The sequence below is a fragment of the Amblyomma americanum genome, chromosome 4 (assembly GCF_052857255.1).
Source record: "Amblyomma americanum isolate KBUSLIRL-KWMA chromosome 4, ASM5285725v1, whole genome shotgun sequence".
Taxonomy (NCBI): domain Eukaryota; kingdom Metazoa; phylum Arthropoda; class Arachnida; order Ixodida; family Ixodidae; genus Amblyomma; species Amblyomma americanum.
In genome coordinates, this window is record NC_135500.1 from 125346653 (window position 1) to 125369408 (window position 22756).

At 44.2% G+C, this 22756-nt stretch overlaps 1 protein-coding gene across 1 annotated transcript; it reads left to right on the forward strand.

The window, feature by feature from the left end:
• The first annotated feature begins 5447 nt into the window (after positions 1-5447).
• Positions 5448-22260, forward strand: LOC144130352 (clavesin-2-like). The gene is made up of 4 exons (XM_077664281.1): positions 5448-5692; positions 14727-14920; positions 20473-20586; positions 22084-22260. The coding sequence occupies exons 2-4, from the start codon at positions 14753-14755 to the stop codon at positions 22258-22260; spliced, it is 459 nt and encodes a 152-aa protein (XP_077520407.1). The 5' UTR covers positions 5448-5692; positions 14727-14752.
• Positions 22261-22756: the final 496 nt, after the last annotated feature.

Here is a 22756-nt window from a genome sequence, read left to right on the forward strand (position 1 = left end):
CAGGGAAGCCGACCTGGTGCAACTTCTGGCCAGAAGACAGCGCAAACATCAGCAAGGCTCTTCAACTTCATCGCGGCAGTTACTTCCGCTGGACCTAATGTACAAGAGCGCAGGGATAATAGAAGAGGCAAAGAACAAACAGCCGCAGGTTGAGCCGACCCTACAGCAGGTGAGCGTATGGCACAGTCACTACCACTATTAACAACTTATCCCTGTAGAGCATGAGCTCACTGCATTTTGCAAAATATATTTTCTAGAAAAAGACGCACACAATGACAAGGCTTGATTGGATGCTCATAAGGTATATTTTCGGCAGAAAGACAAGAAAAGCAATGCGCTCCTTACAGCGATGTAGTGGCGGCTCCGTATTTTGTATGCAGATCATGAAGGGAAAACAGGTCGGAGAAACATCTCTTCTTCCACACGGTTGCTGCACTCATAGCCGCAGGAAGATGTATTACGAAATTGTTGGGTTCTTTTTCATGGACTTAAAACGAGATGTTGGTGCTTGACAGCCACGCCGACTGTCCGGAACTGATTGCAGAATGTGCAACGTTAGAAAGTTGCAATAAATAATACCCAACACAAAGAACACAATGAACAGGTCAGAAATGCTAACAGGAATCGGAAAATAAACGCCAGGAAGTCATAATTACAGTAAATAGTATATAAATAGTTTAAACTATAAACAACAAGAAAGAATATACGGACGTAACAATTAGTTCACAACCGAATACACACAACATTAATACACAACATTTCACGTAACACACGAGCAGTGACCAGAGACTTAAGTTTGGAACAATGAGGGTTGAATGACAGACACTGCACTGTAATAAAAAAATACATTTTCTAAACAAGTGAAGCCAGGACATGGCAAGCGGGAACTGCGTTAAGAGCAGTCACCGAATTGCATGGTCTGCTTAGCCCGCGTTTTGTTGGTTGACGTTGGCCGTAGCATCTGATATTTGCTTGGTCCAGCTTCGCGACAACACTGCGTCTTCATCTATGAAAACAGCAGCCGCAGTTTTATGTGGTTGCACGTCGCATCGAAGAACAATTTTTGACTGTCACGTTTCTTCTCGTGTGCAAGGGGTGCATGTGTTTAAGAAAGAAGCCTGGCCACCACTGCAATGGTCGGGTGGCAGACCAACCACTCAATATGTGAAATGTTGATGTTTTTAATCCGTGCACCGATGAGAACCTGCCAGTATTTAAACAATAATAAACTTGCTTTATTCAGTCGACCAGCAAGTTCTGTCTGATTTCCACCTTTCACTCCTCAACGTGACGAATAAAACAATAATTGATTTGTCGTCTCGCTTCTATGTGCACTTCAGCACTTTTCTCCCGCCGCAAGAAGCACAAGAACTAAAAACACAGGACTTAAAAAATGTTATCAATACACCGCATTCCACTGAACTTCCCAACTTTTGCGCACCGAAGCTCGCTAAAAATGTCAAGAAAAACCAAAAATTCAGTAAACACGTTTTGATCCTAGATGATTTTTTTTAAATCACAGCATTACCAGAAATAAACTTTGCGATTTGCCGCCAAAAATAAAAGCAAGCTTCGCTGCGGGGAAATTCATAAAGAGCTTTTGCAGCTGTCGGCTCATTTTATTCCAATGCACTATGAGTAAAATTGGTTATGACGTATCAGAAACACGTTGTTGAAGTCATTTTTACGTCTGCAGCTAGGGGCGCTGCTGTAGTATCTTGACTCGCCGTGTTTTTGCAACTATGGACTGCTTTACCCGAGTTCAGTCTGCCTTGGCTTCCTGCGCAAGAGCAGCTGGGCAATAATCGCGCCAGATTTTTAACATCAGTGCAGCTTGACAGCCTTTATCCTTGCGGAACCTAGCGGTGTGTATGAAGCCTGTATCTTTTGCACGCTCACTGCTCTAAGGGCTGCTCTGCTAAGGGTAAGCAACACTGCCTCTCCGCTCTTGAATTTTCTTCCTGCCTAGAGCCCCTGCAAGCATGGGAGCCTGAAGTGTTGAGTAGTGAATGATTTTCTCAATGTTTGCCTCTTCATTTTAATGCCCAGTGTTCTCAAAGCATTTTTTTTTCAGCGCGTAGTGGGTGCAAAGGAATAAAAGTACAGGCAGTAGAAGAAATCTCGTGATTTCGAATACAAGCTCAATTAGATGCATTTGCTTAGTGCCCTTCGCTTTGATGCAAATGGAAGTGCCATTTGCCGACTTTAAAAGGCATAACTAGAGAGAACCTTAGACCAGTCACCTTTGTGTGAAGCAAGAATAGTTTATGTGCGTCATCATGGACAAGAATGACGAATTTATCGCCTAAAATCAGGCAAGGAATTTCTATACGTGCAACGACATGTGCGGAATTAAACCATCTGATGGTAGCTGATAGCTTAGGCTTGTCCACCGAATTCTGTGCTACAACAAAACGTCTGCATAATTCCTAAAATGCCTTAACCTTAATGGGACACTAATTAAGCGCGTTATTGAACCCATTCCTTGTCAAAGTAGGGTTGAAGGCGGCCTTGTTGCTATAGCTACTAGCTAGACCAAAGTTGCAAACCACTGTTGGTAATGGATCAGCCATAGCCACACTAAACATACAAATCTGCTTGGCATTAGGATCTCTTCGTTACTATGCAATTTCGTTTCGAGACACTTCTAAACAGCCGCCCCAGCAGCTCAGTGGTAATGGTGCTAGGCTGCTGAACCGAAGGACGCGGGTTCGATCCACGCCGCGGTGGTCGCATTTCGGTGGAGGCAAAACGTAAGAGGCCCGTGTACTGTGCGATGTCACCCCCGGTGTTCGAAGTTTCCGGAGCCCTCCACTGCGGTGTACTTCATAGCGTGAGTCGCTTTGGGACGTTAAACCCCATAAACCTAAACCTAAATCTCTTGTAATCGGACACCCATGATATTACTTTTTACGCCATGAGGCCACTGGTACAAACCAACCACTGCAACGAGAAGCACGTCAACTGTACCGATGCATCGACAGCCCCTTCCAGGGTCCCCTTTAAGAGTGACTAAAGGCAAAGTGAACTGTCATGATTTCAATTATGCTGCGCTCTTTTGCGATGTGCCGCTGCTTTCCGCCCGAGGCTCTTTAGCCATATAAACCCTAATTAATGGTTAGTGAATGCTTGCGCTTTAATTTGATTCCATCCTTGATTGAAACTTTTCTGGGGATTACAATGCCGGAAATATTTAATCAAGTTACGGGAGCGTAGGCTTAAGTCACGGTACTTAAGAACAATTTTTATCCTTGTGGCCCAATGGATTTTCCGACTGATACTGCTCTATTTTAGGTTGCTGACCTTCAGCTTTCGAAAACACATCGCAATGTTGAATTTCGCGCAAAACTAATTACTGCTAGGTTAGGTCAGTGCACTGTTTCCCAAGATTTGGTTCCGCTCGAGAGCAGCTGTTCTGCTCGTGACGTCAGCTGCAGCTATAATATTTTTGCTCTCCAGATTGCTTGGACGCTTGCAGTCATATGTCACAGCGCTGGCCCGCTCACTGGGTCGGTCGCCGAAGGACTCCAAGGGTTCTAATAAATGTCCATGACCCGCGTATAAAAATAGCTTGTGCGGGGATGTTATTATGGGAAGTTTTTCACGTGAAAATCAATTAAAGTTTTGTGGAAGTGCCTGAGTGCGCCCTGTCAAATGAAGCATTCTTGATCTTTCATTTTTTTTTCTTTCAGACCATTTGTGACCGGCACTATAGGCGTTCACGACATGAATGAGGAGTTGACCGAGTTAGGTAAGATTGAATTAGAAGAAACGCCAGAAATACAGAAAGCGTCCTTGGAGAAGTTACGGCACCTCCTTGAAGGTAAGCGATCCCCAAAGAATTACTGGCTGATGAATGATTTTTTAAAGTCTTTGTTATTCAGGGAAGAGCACAGGAAAAGAACAAACAGACATTGGGGAATTTATCTTTCTGTTCACTAAGTTGCAGCTGATTATTTTTCCTCCACAAATACAAGATTGGCTAAGTATGTTTCACACCATATGCAAATTTTGCATGCATACGCGTGAGCAAAAACGAGGAGACCACACGAATGGTCGCAGTTTCGGAAGCTTTTAACTACTGCATTATATCCCTTGAGACGCCATCTTTTGTTTTCATCGAAATGAAACATTTTTCCTGTTAAATTCTACATTCAGACCTTAAGGCTTATAATTTGATTGTCTTCCAGCGCAAAATATCAGCGGTTGTTTGTTTCCGGGAAGCATAGAATTTCAAATCAAGTGTCATAACTGGTGAAAATAGCAACATCAAACTGCCGCGACTTATCAAGAATGCACCCTAATGATAGTGGAAATTAATTCTGTTTTGAAGGTGAACATTACGCTAGAAACTCTGAAAATAAAAAGCTTTTAAACCTGTTGGCAAAATATGTCTCCACAAAAATGGCGGACGACGTTCTACTCCGCTCATATTTTAGCGAATAATTATTTACTGTGTTCGCTATATGGCATAAAAAAACAACTTACTTGCAAGATAAAGGATGCGAAAATCACCTCAAAATATAGATCTCACTTCTAGGCACAGCACGCTTTCAGAAAAAACTGCCATTTCACTTTGTATGAAATTGTGTCGATTTAGTGTAAAATCCTGTATAAATCACCTTATTCAAATATTCACAGTATATGCATGGCGAGGGAAAGTCCGCCTTGCTTCACAATGCCTGGAAGCGCAGTGTGTTCCAACTTCACAAGGCACTGAGCTTCTTGAAGCTTCTTTATTATGAAGTATCCATTGGTCAGCACATGGGCTTTCCTAGCTAACTTTTCGTGCAATTACCTGGGTGTTGATTCGAAATTAACAATCGATAGCTCTATTGCACAGCTCTCATATCCCAGTCAAACGGATATACCCTGGTGCTCAAAAATGTATCTTATGAACCTGTAGTTTTTCATTTCCATTCCTCAGTATAGCAAGTTTAGTTTTGCTGTGATTTCGTTGATGCAGCCAAATGCTGCTTTCTTAACACGCAGGCTCTTCAATAATAATAATAATAATAATAATAATAATAATAATAATAATAATAATAATAATAATAATAATAATAATAATAATAATAATAATAATAATAATAATAATAATAATAATAATAATAATAATAATAATAATAATTGGTTTTTGGGGAAAGGAAATGGCGCAGTATCTGTCTCATATATCTTAGGACACCTGAACCGCGCCGTAAGGGAAGGGTAAAGGAGGGAGTGAAAGAAGAAAGGAAGAGAGTGGTGCCGTAGTGGAGGGCTCCGGAATAATTTCGACCCCCTGGGGATCTTTAACGTGCACTGACATCGCACAGCACACGGGCGCCTTAGCGTTTTTCCTCCATAAAAACGCAGCCGCCGCGGTCGGGTTCGAACCCAGGAACTCCGGATCAGTAGTCGAGCGCCCTAACCAGGCTCACAATGTTTGCTTTCTCTTTTCTAGAAGAAAATGACCTCCGAATTCCTCCAGACGACGTCCTCCTTAAGTTTCTTCGGTGCCGGAAATACCGGATACAAGACGCCTCTAGGACTGTGAAGAATTATTTCTGCGCACGCAGGGACATTCCTGAGTATTTCGAGAACTTGACTCCTTCTAGTATTCCTTACAAGGCCGTTATTCAAGATCACGAGTTGTTATTGTGCCCAAAAGAAAGAGATCCTCAAGGAAGAGCAGTCGTTGTCCTTAGATCTGGTGAGTGTATTTTGATAAAAGAAAGTAATTACTAACTAATTTGACAATTCATCAATTCATCGAACTAGAATAACTGTACTTGCATCACTCAAGTGTCGCTGAGTTCCAAGTGCCTGTAAGAGCGCCATGGCACAAAGTGTATTTCTTATTCTCAAGGTGGGGTCAAAGACCCATTTCCCAAGCGCATCACCCTATAGAAGCCGAGCACCAGGCCAGATGAAAGCTTGTACTCATTGTACCACCGATGGGTACTCGACGGCACTGGCGATCAAACCCCGTAGCTCCCACATGCGAGGCGGGTGCTTAAAGCACTAGGCCACCGCTGCGGTGCACTAGAAAGTACAGCGGCATATATGGCGCACGTAGACTGGATAATGTAGACTGGATAAAGCACGTAGACTGGTATCTGTCCAGGGGAGAGCTACAGATCTGGTTGGACTCATGGCTATGATTGTCTTTGTAACATAAACCTTATTATCAATCTGTCAGGCTTGTGTTAGACAATAAGACCTGGACGCCCTTCTTTTCGCACATACCCCTTATGTACGCTGCTACGTAAATGCACTAAATGTATAGGCTACTTTGTTCATAAGGTAGATACGGCCTTCTGGAAACAACCATTAAAATTTCAGTGATATTACTGGAAACCTGGGGATGCTAAAATTGGCTCGTCTCATAGTCTGGTCACACAGCTTCGAATAGACAAATGCACTGACCTGTTGCGACAAACCGTTGCAGAGGATAACTGTTGGGCCAGTGGGTGAATGCTTAGATTCCAACCTGGCACCTGCGAAGCAAACTAACGCACACACGAGAAAAAAAGCGCTAGTCCTGAGCGTGCCTGCGTCAGCCGCCTCTTTTCTTGTTTCAGCGTCGTTTTCTTTCTGTGGTTGGCCGCCGCGGTGGCTGAGTGGTTATGGCGCTCGGCTGCTGGCCCGAAAGACGCGGGTTCGATCCCGGCCGCGGCGGTCGAATTTCGATGGAGGCGAAATCCTAGAGGCCCGTGTACTGTGCGATGTCAGGGCACCTTAAAGAACCCCAGGCGGTCGAAATTCCCGGAGCCCTTCACTACGGCGTCTCTCATAGCCTGAGTCGCTTTGGGACGTTAAACCCCCATAAACTCTTTCCGTGGTTCCTTCCCTGCCCTAACTGCAGACGGCAGATTGAGGTTTAAAGTGACATTTGCAAGCTGCGCAGATTTGCATGGGTATATTAACAAGAAAATATCAAGGTTCCTGTTCTACAAAAGCTCCGAGGTCGTCGGTTCACCCGTCGTCGGCGGTGTGAGGGAAAAAGTAGGCGGCCTACCTGCCACCTGCAGGTTTCAAAAACAGCTGCTTGTGGGGCTTCAGTGACTGACGTTGATGTTTCTGTTAGGTATCGAAACATAAATGATCGCACTCTGCAGCAGTTTGGTACTTATATATCTAAAACACAGTAGGGAAATGTGTTGCTCAGCTATATTGCCGATATAGAATATGAAGCCCTCATTGAAAAAAATTTAAAAGTATTTATTTCCGCTGCTTTCTCTATGTACAAGAACACCTGCCGCGAAAGGTCCGCACGCCATGGGTTAATGCAGAATGTATACAAGCCATCAACGACAAAAATCGTCTCTATGAACGCTTCACAAAAACAAAAGGCTCTGATGACCTTAAAGCTCTTAATCGGCACAGAAATAAAACAAATCAACTGCTGTGCAAAAGAAAGACGGATTATTTTGAAAATCTATTTAACGACGACTCTGTAAAACAGGTGGGCTCCGGAAGCGAATAAATTCTTTGATAAATCCCAGTCGAACCAAAGATACCCTTCCGTCCACAATGACAATTGATAAACAATCTGTCACGGGTGATGAGTTAGGAACCGCCTTCAACGAGTATCTTATATCCATTTCAAGCACTACACATGGAACGTAATCAATGGACCTAATGAAATGCAGCATACCCGATAGTGCTTTTTTGTCACCAGTAAACACAGGGAAGTTCAAACTACATTTTTGTCCTTTGGGAAAAGCAGAAGCCACGATGTTGACAGATTGCAGATAGCTCCGATAAAGGATGTGCTTCACATAATAAGCACTTTTTTTAACACATTTAATTAATATAATATTCGTAACCGTTTTTCGCGGAAGACTAAAGTTTGCTAAAGTTTCCGTTATTTTCAAAGCGGGCGATCGAGGCTGCATCTCTAAATACAGGCCAATATCAATTCTTCCTGTTTTTTCAAAGTCATAAAAATTAATTCATAAGCGCATGAGCAGCTTTTTTAACGAACATGACGTCATTACACCCTATCAGTTCGGATTCACATATAAACGCCCTACAGAAAGTGCACTGCTCCTCCAGAAAGAATTAATTTCGGAAGTCTTTGAGCATGAAGAGTACATGCTTCCATTATTTATTGACTTTTCAAATACGAATTACTGAAAAACTAGAATATTACGGATTTCGCGACAGCTTTCTGGTCCATCTAAATCGGACATCCGGAATCGCCAGCAACAGGTGCAAATTAATGATTTTAAATCTGAACTGAAAACGGTCTATTGTGGTGTCCCGCAGGGCAGCATTCTAGGTCCTCTATATTTTAATATCTACATTAATGTCATAGTTAACATCGACTCAACTAGCCACCTCATAGTTTACGCTAATGACATCACCTTGCTTTTTGCCGGCCCGGCTTTACCCGAACCGCAAGTCAAAGCTAATAAGACATTCCATTTGATAAACAACTGCAGCATTTAAAATTCACTGATTCTTAACACATCAAAGACAAAAGCGTTATTTTGTCCTCGCAACATTAAAGTAGATACTGATATCAACCACTATATTGGCTCTAATAACATAGAGATAACGTCACCAGTAAAAAGCCTGGGCGTCATTTTCCACTAGAATATGTGTTGTAACTCGCAGAGCACCCACATTCGTTCTAAACTCGCTCGCACAGTCGGCTTGTTGTCGCGACTACGGTTTCTTTTGTCACAAAACATTAAAGTGCTACTCTATAATTCATTGTTATTTTCCACGCTGAGCTACTGTTTTTTGATCTGGGCCCCTGCCAAACAAACTAATATTAACATTCATTTTAGGTTGCAGAAAAAAGCAATACGTGTCATTAAAAATGCCAACTTTAACATCCACACAAAAGCAATCTTTGATGAATTCCACCTTCTACCCGTCACCGACCTGCAAAATTCAATGCTTACTTCACGGTACCCCCATGGCATATCCAGAAATGACACATACCTCAAAGATCATGCCTCATTAACATTGCGAACCAACCTATACAACACGCGTTGCTCGGACCGCTGGGCAGTTCCTCGCACCCCAACAAATTACTGCCGTCAAATGCTAAAATAATGTTTGCCAACCACTCTTACCTCGGAATGTATCTCCTCACTGTAAAAGAAGATAGCACGTCATTCGTTTTTTTTGTTTCTTTCGTATTCTCCCGAATTTTCCTATTGTTTTCTGTTTATTCCTAAACTAGTGATCACCACAGCTGTTTCTGTCAAGTGTTTGCTAGTAGAGTACAAATCTCGTCAAGCCTCCTGAAGGCATTTTGCCTGCACCCGAAGCGTTGCATGTACGTTGAGCTGCTGAAATAAATTTGATTTGATTCCCCAGCAACATCTAGCGATCAATCATTATTTTAACTGCAATCCACCACGGTGATCAGTTTGCTCACAATACGATGGGAGCAATCCGGCAGTTACCACTTGCAATTTGGCTGGTGCCAACCTGCCCATCGAGTTGAAAGCAAACTGCCATCACAGTAGGTACTTATGAAAGAAGCCTACAGTCAGTGAAAGCAACGAGAAAAATACAATGTTTCATTTAAGCAACCTCCTTCCCACCATTACATATACGTTTGGTTTGGTTTGGTTTATGGTGGTTTAACGTCCCAAAGCGACTCAGGCCATCAGAGACGCCGTAGTGAAGGGCTCCGGAAATTTCGACCACCTGGGGTTCTTTAACGTGCCCTGACATCGCACAGCACACGGGCCTTTAGAATTTCGCCTCCATCGGAATTCTACTGCCACGGCCGGGATCGAACCCGCGTCTTTCGGGCCAGCAGCCGGGGGCCATAATCACTCAGCCACCGGGGCGGCTACATATACGATTTTATGCCCTGAGATCGCTTCAAATGTGTGTGTGTGTGCGTGTGTGTGCGTGTGCGTGTGCGTGTGCGTGTGCGTGTGCGTGCGTGTGTGTGTGTGTGTGTGTGTGTGTGTGTGTGTGTGTGTGTGTGTGTGTGTGTGTGTGTGTGTGTGTGTGTGTGTGTGTGTGTGTGTGTGTGTGTGTGTGTGTGTGTGTGTGTGTGTGTGTGTGTGTGTGTGTGTGTGTGTGTGTGTGTGTGTGTGTGTGTGTGTGTGTGTGTGTGTGTGTGTGTGTGTGTGTGTGTGTGTGTGTGTGTGTGTGTGTGTGTGTGTGTGTGTGTGTGTGTGTGTGTGTGTGTGTGTGTGTGTGTGTGTGTGTGTGTGTGTGTGTGTGTGTGTGAGAGAGAGAGAGAGAGAGAGATCAATGAAAATGATTAGAAGTTGGTTAGAAAGCAGAAAAGGAACACCCGCTTTCTGCCGGTGGGATTCGATATCCTCGTTTCCCTTCTGTTACGTGCTCAACATAGTACGCAGCAGTTAAATGAATCATTGGTCGCTAGAAGTTGCTCGGAAAAAGCAACCTGAGTCACACAATCCCCACCAGTGTCTGTGTTTGAAACAGCCGCCTAGCGGGGCAGTGGCAGAACGCTTAACCTCTGCACCACTGCGCTCGGAGTGGCAAGAGGGCTTCTCGCGATCTATGAAAGTTGTGTAGCGAATGACTATTTTCGCAAATATAGGCACACAGGCAGAACCTAGACGACAGAGAAGGAACACTTGCGTGGGAGGAATCTCTAATGCTATCGTATTGTACACTTAAGCGTAGGTTAAGCCTTATATGACGGTAAGAAAAAACTCTCCGCCAACACTGCCTGAGTGTTCGACTTAAAGGCCTTAGCTACGGGAGCTTCAAGTTTTTACTTCGGTGTGCTCAGCAAAGGTGAAGAACGTGGAGGAGACTAAATCCAAACATCCATTCTAAGACACAAGCAGCGCCATCTACCCTATAAATTTTGCACTACTAATTCAATGTCCAGCCACCTTCGCTATATCCGGTATATTTCCTCGTTGTATCCGTTAATAAATGTTATAAGCGTGTGCATCTCAACACGAAGAATCGTTTGACAGCATCCGGAAACAGTGGAGTAGCCAGAAATTTTGTTCGGGGGGAGGGGAGGGGGGGGGGCACATGTTGCAGCGCGCCCTCCTCATAGAATATGTGGAAGGATCAAACGCAACAATAATAGCTACATTGCCATTGATAATGCCATTGTGTATTAGATAACGCTATGCACTATATAGACAAGTGAAATATGTACTTTTTAAAATAAAATAATGTATTCCTATGTCCTAAAAATCGTGGCAGACATGATTATAAAACATAAAACTCAGCAGGGGACAAGACACAGCAGAGAAGGAAACAGGACGAGCTCGTCCTGTTTGCTTCTCTTTTGTGTCATGTCCCCTGCTCAGTTTTATTACTTGTAATCATGTCATACCAGCTATCCCCTTACCGTTCACTCGTGACAGACATAACTGATACCAATGCTTCCATGTTTTTGCGTATTTATTAAGTAAAGAAAATATCACACGAAGTCTAGAACTATAGCGGTCCGGAACCTGCAATGCAGTGCATGCCACGGATATGCAAAACGTAAAGGCCATGAATATAGCAAGTAGAGGACAACTTTTTTAATGGATGTTGGTCCTTCAAGAACCTTTACATTTTGTACATATGCAACGGCCAGGCAAAACTCTCGATGACTCGCGCCTTCGTTCCACTGTACTGCGCAGCAGCAGCTGTCACCGGTCATGTATTGCGAGTAATTGCACCGAAATTTTAGTCGCAACAGCGAGCCAACGATAGGCCCTTGAAAGTTTGCGCTAGGATGGGGCTCTTTGCGGTACATGACTCCAGGTGCATGGGAGTTGCCATGAAATCCAACCCGAGTTAGCAACGTTGGCGGCAGAATGTCTTTTATAGTCTGAAAAAACACTGTAGTTGGTAAAATCCAGAATGACCTCCGCAGCCGGCGGTTTTTTTGCTCAGCGGTGCGTGACAGTTCGAAAACATTTCGGGGGGAGGGGGGGGGGGGGTTAAGTCCCCCCCCCCCCCCTCCCTGGCTACGCTCCTGTCCGGAAACCCCTGTGACAAAAAGTTCGGAATGACCGTCTGAAGGTCCTCGGAATGCACGGTTTGGGGGCGGAAAGGTCGTCGATGCGAATCCGGCACATATATGGGCTTCATCTCAATCAGTAATTTTACCCTCAGGACCATGCCAAGTCATTTAGCACCTCTTCGAACATTCTGCGTCGAACGGGTGGCCCCCAAATTTTATGCAAATGGTGGTCCCGGGGGGGTCCGGCTTCGACGGCCGCTATACTGGCACATACATAACCTATCAAAAGTATAGGTATCAAATGAGGTCCTTCGGGCCAACTGTTGCTATGTGATACAGTGTGGTCAGGTGGTAACTTTTTTGGTCGATTTGACCTTCATTGCAGACAGACGCCTCCTCAACAAACGTAAGTAGTATAACGCTCTTAAAAATTGAACAGTAATGTCTGTGAAGCGATACGCAAAGACGACCCCGACCGGTGAAGGGACCCAACGCTCTCGCGTCATCTCATTTTAAGGAGCTTAAATATCCCCACAAGTTCTTTCTTTATAGGGTCTACTCTATGCCAACTTTCACTCCTGACTTTAGATAGATGACTGCTGTTAGGAAATATCATTACAGATAAGACCTGTTTCAGAACCAATTCTTGTTACCAGTTGTCATAATCGCCGATGACTCATCGTACTAATCTTCCTAGTGGAGATCAGTGTCGTCCACTTCGCTTGTCGTCTACTGCGGGTAATTGGAAAATACTAAGTTTGTTAGGCTTTTTCTATTTTATTTTTGGGGCTGTGAAACAACCAATTCAGTTTCGCGCCACTATTTTTGGTTTTCTATCACCATTCTTGGCCCACATATTTAGAACCGCTGAATTATAGATATTTACTTTGTAGCTGCAACTTTCTCAAATTCAACTTATCCTGCTCAACACGTGGCGGTGAATTGTCACTTCATTACAACTGTCTGCTTCCAGCCAATTCGAGCACTTAAGGCCGACATGAGTACCACTGCTGGTGTGATCCTTGCTATACCAAATGATTGTGAAGTATTTCACTGCTCGTGTTAACTGTGCAGATTGTACCAAGATGCAGCCTTTCCTTGCAACCTTCTTTAACTGCGTTAAAAGTAAACCAGTTCTACGCTATACATAGTTCTTTTCTTCATAATGTTTATTTTAGAATTGCGTAACCGCTTTCTCACACGGAGCCTTCCCTAAGCGAAGCTTATACCAACTCTTATACCAATCATTTTTATTTTGTGGAAAGAACGTGCACGAGCAGAAGAAGAATCTGAAGCATGAGCACAAGAAATACGAAAAGCATAATCAAAAATACTAACGATTAAATAATTCTCTGCAAGATAATTTCAATCTTTTTTATTCTATTGCTGCGTGGCGGCTGGAGGTGTGCGCATCTAATAAATATATGTCGCTTTATGCAGGTAATTCAACCGAGCTTGTAGTGAGGCAAGATGGTACGTTGCTTTTTTGAAAAAAAAATAGCGCAAAGAAAGACAGACAAAAAGGCCCAGAACGACACAGGACCGGACATGCACCTTATGAAAATATGCGCTTCGAAGATAAACCACTACTCTACCGGAAAACATTACCCCCTCTCAACTAATTCTTCTTCCTTTGGGTTGGGGTACACCTTTGAAATCATTCGAAGATTGCGCGGAATAGATTCCCATCCTTCCTGATGAATAAGTGCGCAAGATTTGCAAGGGCGTCAATTTCCACACCACGACTCAAAGCTATTTCAAGGTCACAATTCTACAGTTAGAACTCTTGTGGCCCAGTCTTGCCATCAGAAATTATTAGAAAACAAGTCAGCACGTTTTAATTCCTCAAATGTGTTCAGGCTTACAAAAGAAGCCAATAAAAACACACTCTCACCTGAGACATACTAGAGCTACTGAAAAATGCTGAGCTGTTGATCTTAAAAACAATTTTGCATTGTTGTTTTGTATGCCTTACTTGTCATTGTTTTGCACTTGGTTTTTCTGGTTGCAGTACATTTTAATTGCATCCACGTGCGTGAAAATTCAGCCTTTTACTAATGACTTCGCGTCCATGCAGTTGGGTGCAGTCCGTCTGGGGGGAGGGAGGAGGGGGTTACAGAATTTACATTTTCCTTCTGCAATTTTGACTCTTTATAGAGGGTTCTGGCATGATTGATTTGACATACTTTCCTCCGACAGCCTTACATTTCTTCGACGCAAGCGTTTCTCAATTCACGGTCACACGTTAGCCTAGCAGGGGCTAATTAAAGGGAACGGCAAGGTGGGACGCCCACGAGAAAATATCTTTTAAGTGACCATGAAACACCGTTTTTTTTTTACGAAAAAATTAAAGAACTGCATTGTGCAAATATGACCGCCTCTTCTAGAAGGCTGCCGTAAGTCCTTTTGTGTTGTTCATGTCGTAATCTTCCTTTTACTGCTGCATTAATTTTACAACAAACGGTTTTCACAGCTTTCGAAGTACCAGCCATGCAACTTATCAGGCTTCCTGTATTTTGTTTTGCAATTATTGTTATTTATGTTTCAGAGCACTATCGTCTCCATTGTTCTGTTTCTTTTCGCCAATTCCTGTTTATGTGCTGCTGCCATCAAATTTCTTCAGACGTGTTGTTTTTATTTAACTTCTAGAAACCACTACTACCACCGAAGCCCTCACGACAGAATACTGCTACGACGCCACGAACTCAGTCCGTACAGTACCACGGTTCTCGTGATTTATTTTGTTGTCAGAATCGACAGGAGGGAATCTTAGAGCTGTGTTTTCTTCAAGCTTTCTTTTTGCCTATTGTTTCAGGTGCTTGGAAAAGGGAACTCTGCTCCATGGATGACTTTGTGAGGTGCTGTCTAGTGGGAGCAGAGTACGTTCTTCTTGACTGCGAAGCGCAGATACAAGGAGTGGTCGTAATCCTTGACCTTCAAGGTTTGGCTGTCCGAGATATTGCCGAGCTGACACCAACATTTCTTCGAAGAGTCCTTGCTTTGATGCAGGCAAGTCAGTCAAGGAATTTTTCGCACCTCTTTGCACGCGCAGTCACAATGATTATTAATGTAAGATAACTTTAGAAGCCCAATAGGGCCATAATGCGTCGTCGTCATAAGCTCTGCCCATGGGGTGGAAGTAAGTTACGTCACCAAACCGGAACTGACGTCGCTTCTGTTTAACGGATCAACAGCCGCTAATTTTCCCGCACTGCTAACACATAATGGAATTAGATGTTGTAAAAAGATTTAGTGGAAACAGAGAAAGACCGCAAGAAAGAGGACCGAGACACACACAAGTGCTAACTGAAAACGAACTGGTTTAATTGGCGGACATTCACGCCTTATATAGGCCGAAGTCTGGATATATCATGTCTGACCATCCGCCAGTAAAACAAGTCCTCATTTAGTGCTTCTGTGTGTATGTGTCGTATTTCTTGTGGTCTCTGTCTGTTTGCACTTAAAGCTTTTCAGAAGATCGATATTCACCAACTTACCTAAAAGAAGTTTTCTTGAAATTAAGTGTCACTGTGAATCTTTTTCTGCCGGCTTAGACCAATCTAAGACAAGGAGATAGCTTTATTTTTGAAAATAATTTTACTTTTCTACAAGTCCACTCTTTCAGCACATGCGGTGTGTTTGTTTTTAGAAAATAGAACAAAGCAAAACAAATATTAAGAATCCCATGAGAATAAAATGACACATGCATACGACAGCAGTGGTGTGCCATTGAAAATATCTGAATTCTTTGCCGTGCGCTCTTTAGTAACTCTCCTGTACAGCACATTTGGGAACCATTTACGAAAGAAAAAAAGTAATACTGAACACCTCTTCGCAATTTGCCCAATTTCGGAACGTAAATGGTTGTTAGCGAACATCTCAGTATGGAAATGCGGAAGTATTGACGGAAGATGATGATTTTTGCCAGTTTAATTATCATCACTGCGAGATTTTTTTTTTGCCAGAGGTTTTTAATATTTCAGAAAGTGTACCTAAAATTTAGGACTCCGATCAATGCGCATTTCATTTTTGTTGCACGTCGCATTACTGGAGAGAAATACTTCATAGATACCAGAATTTTAAAACAAAATAGAAAACAGAAAGTTGGCTAGAAATACCAAAATATGCGCCCATATTTCTCAGTAATGCAGCCTGAAATATATACAATAATACACAGAATTGTAGGCCGGACATTCTTTTTTACATTGTAGTGGCAGTAACGCCAGAATTCTGGCCAGATGGATTCATTTGTTCCTGCAAACAAATGTTTAATTGCCGCGCCGCTGGACAAGGAGCGTGTCATTTCTGTCGTACATCGCACAGAAGCAACTGGCTATTGCTGAATTCCTCCTCAAAAAGAAAAAAAAGAGTAACGCAGCATGTGCTACTGTTATGCGTGAGGCCAAGTGTTTCGGGAAGAAGTAGTTATACTTTGGGGGGAAGGCATACCCTCGCGAAACCTCCACCTCCATAATCTTTGACCTCACAATGCCTTCATACAAAGAAATCCACCCCTAAGATGAGTACGTACATTTGTCAAAGGTGCCTACAGTTGCACTCACAGATGGCAGGCCCCTGCCAAGAAATATGCCTCCAAAGTGCGGCCGCTCTGAGCCACGCAAGCATTCCGCCAAGGCATAGAACCGTAGCATAGCGCACAAACAGTCGGCTACTACAGCTGTCATATACGCCGATATGGCAGGGACTATGCCCGCCCCACCCACCTCACCTCTGGCAGTGAAAAACTACCGAGAATGTTTACTACATTCGAATCAGAGAGAAAGCATAGGTTTTTGCAACGTAGAAGACGACGATGAGCGGGCAGTGCCACGGGACGGAGTGCTAGCTCTAGGCGAACAGACACCGGATAAATTTGCTTGGGGTTGGTATCTATCGTATTAGCGATTACGCATTAATAATACCAACGAGAATGGAAATCCAAGCATGTCAAGACAGAGGCCTGAGTCGACATCACCTACCGACGACGTCATCAGCGCGGAACTAGAGCGTACAGCTCACCTAAAAGCAGTGCAGAGGGCCCCGTAAATATTTCCTCAGTATGAATGCAGGCACAGAAAATACCTCCTCAAAGATTCGTCTCGCGCATATGAATCATGGAGACGAGTGAGCGCGAGCCCGACAAGAAACGCTGCCATCGTCGGCGATTTATTAGCGGCATTTCATGAACTGCACCTCAGAATAAATATGACTGGGACGATTTCTTGGATCCGTGAACACACAGATATCCGTTCACACAACAGCGAGTAGCGAGAGGCTGCTATTCAAGATATTCAACATGCTAGTGAAGATAGCAAACGCGCCATGCGCATTTGCAACCTTACCGGGTACACATACCTCCCCACTGAATCTCTAAGCTTTCAAAGAAATCGCGAAGAAACAATGCTGGAAGGCCCTTCAACACCTCTGCGGTGAACGAAAGGAATGCGCCGAGGAGGAGGCGAGCCCTACTCCGCGTATGCCGGAGGGGACACCGAGGGGAACGCAGACTCAAGTCCGCTGCCTTGCAACCGGCACTGCGCTTGCAAGTTATTCAACAATTGCCTAATTAAGGGACTACCGTCGCGGGCAAAGCTCGTCTACTGAGCTACATGTAAGCTAACAAAACCGTCCGCCCGGCAGTCTACACAGACTTGGTTCTTCCATTAACCCAAGCAGTACGGCCATCACTCTACTCTGGGTTTTTGTGGCAGAGAGGCCAAGCAACAAGCTTTAGAATGAATGAATGAATGAATGAATGAATGAATGAATGAATGAATGAATGAATGAATGAATGAATGAATGAATGAATGAATGAATGAATGAATGAATACTTTATTGTCAAGGAGGATTCTCGCGGCTTAGGTGGGTTTTCTCAGTCCAGGGCCCCAGTGTCCTTTGCAGTCTTGCGAGCCCTGTCGATAAGCTTGAGCTGTTCTTCAGGCTCCCAGCAGGAATGCGCAGCCTCCCACTGCTGCGGTGTTGGTGTGTTGCTTATTGGCGCTGCATGCGTTTTCTGACAAGTCCCATTTAACGTGATAAAGCGTTGAGTGTTCCGCGCAGAGCGGGCATTTGCTGTCATAAGTTGAAGTATAAATTTTGCTTAGTAAACTGAGATTGTGGTATCGATTAGTCTGCAGTTGTCTCCAGGCAACCGACTGCTTTTTGCTTTGTGGGGAGGGTGGTAGGTTCTCCAGAGGGCTCGTTGGCGTTTCAAGATTGCTCCATACCTTCTAGTGACTGCGTCCAGTTCCCCTTCCGTGTGCGCCTCCCGGTGGGCGTATGCTCGGGCGTTGGTGTCCGCACGTTGCTTCTCTTTGACAGCCTCATGGCCTGCTGTCCACGTGACGAAGCATCTCGTAAAGGTGATTGTTCTCGCCTTGAATATGCGGATGGTCTCAGTGGGTATGCGTAACCTGATGTACCTTCTGCACGCCTTTTGCGAGTCTCTAATTATGTGTGCAGGGGCCTTCTCGGCCTGGTGGGTGATGGCGAGTGCGACTGCTGCTTCCTCAGCATCGAGGATGTTGCTGGTTCTGATCGAAGTGCAGTTGATTTCCCTGAGCTGGTGATTCACCACGCTGCCTACCGAGCCTCTCTTTATGTGGTTGCGTCGGCAGTATAATACCTCTTTTTTTCCCGGCGAAGCTTATTTCGTGGGCTTCCGATCTTGCCGTTCTTCTCGCTTTGTGTACATTTGGATGCATGTTTCTCTGAATCGGACTGACCTAAATGATCCCCCTGATTTCATTCGGTACGCTCTCTGTGCTGTTGATTTCTCTCAAAGCGTCCCTTATGCCCAGTAAACGCGGCTTGTTTATGCCCATTCGGGACAGCATGAGTCAGGTTTTCTGCGCGAGATGGGCCTCGATATTTTCTTGTAATGTGTTGTTTATGCCCAGTTTAAGGAATTATTTCGTCGAAGTGTTGACGGGCAGTCCGAGAGCGCATTGTTATGCTTTCCTAGGAATCTCCTCTAATTGTTCCTTTTCTTACTCGAACGGTGTTTGGTTGGGGCGCTGTATAATATCGTACTGACCACGAGGACCTGCACTAGCCTATATGTGTCCTCCTCCTTCATACCTCTTCTTCTGTTGGAAATTCGTGCAATCATCCTTGTGATCTGTGCTGTGATATTTGCAAGCAGTCTAACTGTGTGATCTATAAGATGGTTGCTCTGTGTCCACATGCCAAGGATCTTAACTTTCGATACTTCTGAAACCTTCGTTTCCCCTATGTGGATGTCAAGGGAGTTTTGCAGATCATACCATTTTCTGTAGACTCTGAGCACCTAGGATTTTTCAGGGGAGCATGCAAGCCCGCAGTGTTGGGCGTGTGAGTTGACCGTGTCTCCTGCTCGCTAAAGAAGATCTTGTTTTTCTTCTAAGGATCCCCTTGCCACTCAGATTGTGATATCGTCTGCGTAGATGGCATATCTGATTCCTTCAATTTCGTCGAGCTTCCTTGTTAAGCCATTCATAAGAATGTTAAAATGCATAGGGGATATCACAGAACTTTGCGGTGTTCCTTTTTTGGTGGTGATGAAGATGTCAATCCTGATGCCTCTTATTCCAATGGTAGCGGTCCTGTTGCTGAGGGAGGCTTTTACATAGTTGTATATTCTCTGCCCGCAACCCAGGTTGCTGAGCCCCTCCTGCACAGCCCTGTGACTGGCGTTGTCGAAGGCCACTTTAAGATCGAGAGCGAGCAAGATGTTTTCTCCATATTTTGGGACAGTATTGAGCACCTCCTCCTTGATCCGCAGGAGAATGGCTTGTGCTGATAGGTATTTTTGGAACCTCAACATACTGTGTGGCTTGAGTTCGTTGTCTTCAAGGTGAGTCTGCAATTTCTTGTGCATAACTGTCTCATATATTTTTCGCAAGCCTTAGAATAGTTGGCGACGACCGAACCAGCCCTCGCCTCGGTCGCTTTGACAACGGTGGGGCCAGGCACCCGCACAGATGCCTCGAGCAATGTGCACATGAGGGGTTTTTATTAAAGGGCGCGTTGCAATTAACTAATCCGCTACTGTATCTAGTGATAGCACTGTCACGCATCACAGTGCTACTTGCTCCGCCAGCTGCCTCATCACCGTTCACAAGATTTTCTTCGGGACATTAAAAAACAGATTGCTGCGAACGTGCAATAAAATGAGAATGGCTGTACCTGAAGATGCAGGCATCAAAACCGTTTCAAAAATTCTGTACTAATAGGTAGAGTGTGGCTAATTTGCACTCCATTACACAATTTCTTTCAGCATCGCGGTGGAGTCGTTCATTGGCCTTGCAGATTCTCTGCTGCGTCTAGTAGCCCGTTAGGTATGGCAGAAATAGTTTGTCACCAAATGCAGATTACTGCTGAGGTTTTGAATGAATCAATACCTAACTCGCGTTTCAATCGACAGTTCCTTTACATTGGTAGAGAAGGCACATATACTTTTCTGTAGTACAGAAACGAAAAAAAAAACGTTGTTTGTACAAGTGGCAGCTCTTGTTAGCGAACATGGGTTGTGCCTATCGGGATCCCTTTCTATTGCCTCAGCACTTTCTCTTCCTTCTCAGGACTGCGTGCCAGCGCGCATCCAGAAGCTCTACTTTCTAAACTCGCCGGTGTTCTTTGAAGGCGTTTACACTCTCCTCATAAGGCCGTTTTTATCGAACAAGCTGAAGAGCAGGGTAAGTACTGCCCCACCACATATCTTCCCGCACATAAACGCCATATGAACATAAGCAAATGTGCCCCCAAAATAGAGAAGGTGATTCGTAATATCGTTTGTAATATTCCTAGGAGAAACAAATGAATCATATGGTCTTTGCTGACAGGAAATTTTTTTAAAAACAGATTTCGTTTGAGGATGAGGTACAATTTTTGATAAAAGTACAAGCCCAACAGGTACGTCTCTGAGCCCTGCACCACGTCTTCTCTTGCATACTCGGGGACCCTAATTTCACGAAGGCGGGAGGAAATTAAGTCATGAACCCTACCAAGCTTAGGAATGTCAAATGTGCTTAAGAGGCTCTGTACACTGCTTGGAAGCAAACGCCTTGGGCTGTATACTCTTGACAAAGACTACATGCGGTTGTGTGAGACTTTACACAATTGTGGCGGCATCTAGAGATTGTATATGCGACAAAAAATAATGGAAGCAAGGCACGCGGAAGGCACAAATTTTCGTCGCAGATGGCGCCACAGGGGTATGTCCGTCTAGCAGTTTTGAACACCACGAAGTCTTTCGAGATCAGCTGCCATGAATAGCATAATACACAGATGTAATTTCCAATAATTGAACTCTGTTATGCGTTTGAGGTTTGAGAATAATGTATTTTTCTTTGTAATATGAATTCCAAGCGCGAAAAATTTAATTCACTGCAAGCATTCTGAGTACGCATAAAGCCCATAAAAACGCTGATAACTCATTACTACAAAATACAATAGCAAACACATTCTAGCTGCAATGGGAGCTATGCGTGATATGCGAAGTTTGTTGTCAGCTTTAAGTAATCGCTTGGCAAGCCAGTATGTAGAGCTGTTGTCAAAAATATCAGCGAGCTTTGCTTCCAAGTAATGCCGCTGCTCGCTTTCGAAGGGGGATAAATTCACATCCCGAACCTTCCTATGCTTAAGGCTGCCAAATATGCTAGACTGTGCCAGACTGCGCTTTTGTTATTCAGCGCCTCTGTCATTCTAATTGATCATCCTGTGTCTGCGCTGTTCCTTTCGGTGACGTCAAACCAACTATTCCTTAGCAGTACTGTTGTAAAACTAGACAGCCTCGCTACAGGTCTTTAAAACATGTCCCATGGGCGCTAAACTTCTGGCAAAGAACGCACAGTCGCAGACAAAAAAAAAATATGGACTATGCTTCGGCTGTCAGTCTTCCGACCTCTAACGTAGCGAAAATTAATAGATGACTGCTGCATGCGCAAGTAAAGTGTATTTTTGCGATTGCTTATAAATGCAGCAAACATTTATATTCTGTTACGCAACGCTCCAGAAAATTTTGACAGCCGGGTAATAGTCTATATTATTCTCTCTCCGCCTGTTCGTATGATGTTAACGAAATGAGAAAGCTTACCAGATTGCCCTTCCTCTGACACTTATTTATTACGGGCGATAATAATAATTCTGTTTGAGCCTATTGACAATACCCTACATGCTCCGTTCTGCTTCAGGTTCACGTCCTCAGGACCGGCATTTCAGAACTTCGCGACCTCATGCCCACTGCGTTGATACCGAATGAGTTCGGAGGAACACTCGAAGATTTCGACTTCGAGAGTCAAGAACGTTCCTTTAAGGAGAAAGAGGGTTACTTTGAAAACATTAGCCACTATGGCTACGTGAAAAAATAAACTGTGCGAAGAATGAAAGTTCAGAAAACAACACTACATTCCACGAATTATCAAACACTAATCAAGTGCTCACGCTCACTCGGCAAGCTTCCCGCAACATCATGAAGGCGTGATGGTAAGGCGCCCCCTCGTCTCCTCGTGTCCAGCGCTGGACACGAGGGTACGTGTTCTGGTGTTTACTCACGGTGTGGGATATGTCAGGTTTAAAGTTCAATGTCGCACATTTGGCGGGGAGGAGGGGGCTGTGAGAGAAACCGTAGTGGAAGGCTCCGAAATAAAGTATAGGCCGCCTGCGGTTCTTTAACAAACATAAACATGGCACAGCACATGGGCGACTTTTGCGTTTCGCCTGCGTTGAAATGCTCAACACTACGGGGATTCGAACCCACAAGCACCCACTTTAAGACACCGCTTTGTAGGAACGAATTGTTATCCCTAAAGGTGTCGTTTTATTCCCATCGCCTGGCACTTGCAATATGCTGTCATGACCCAAGAA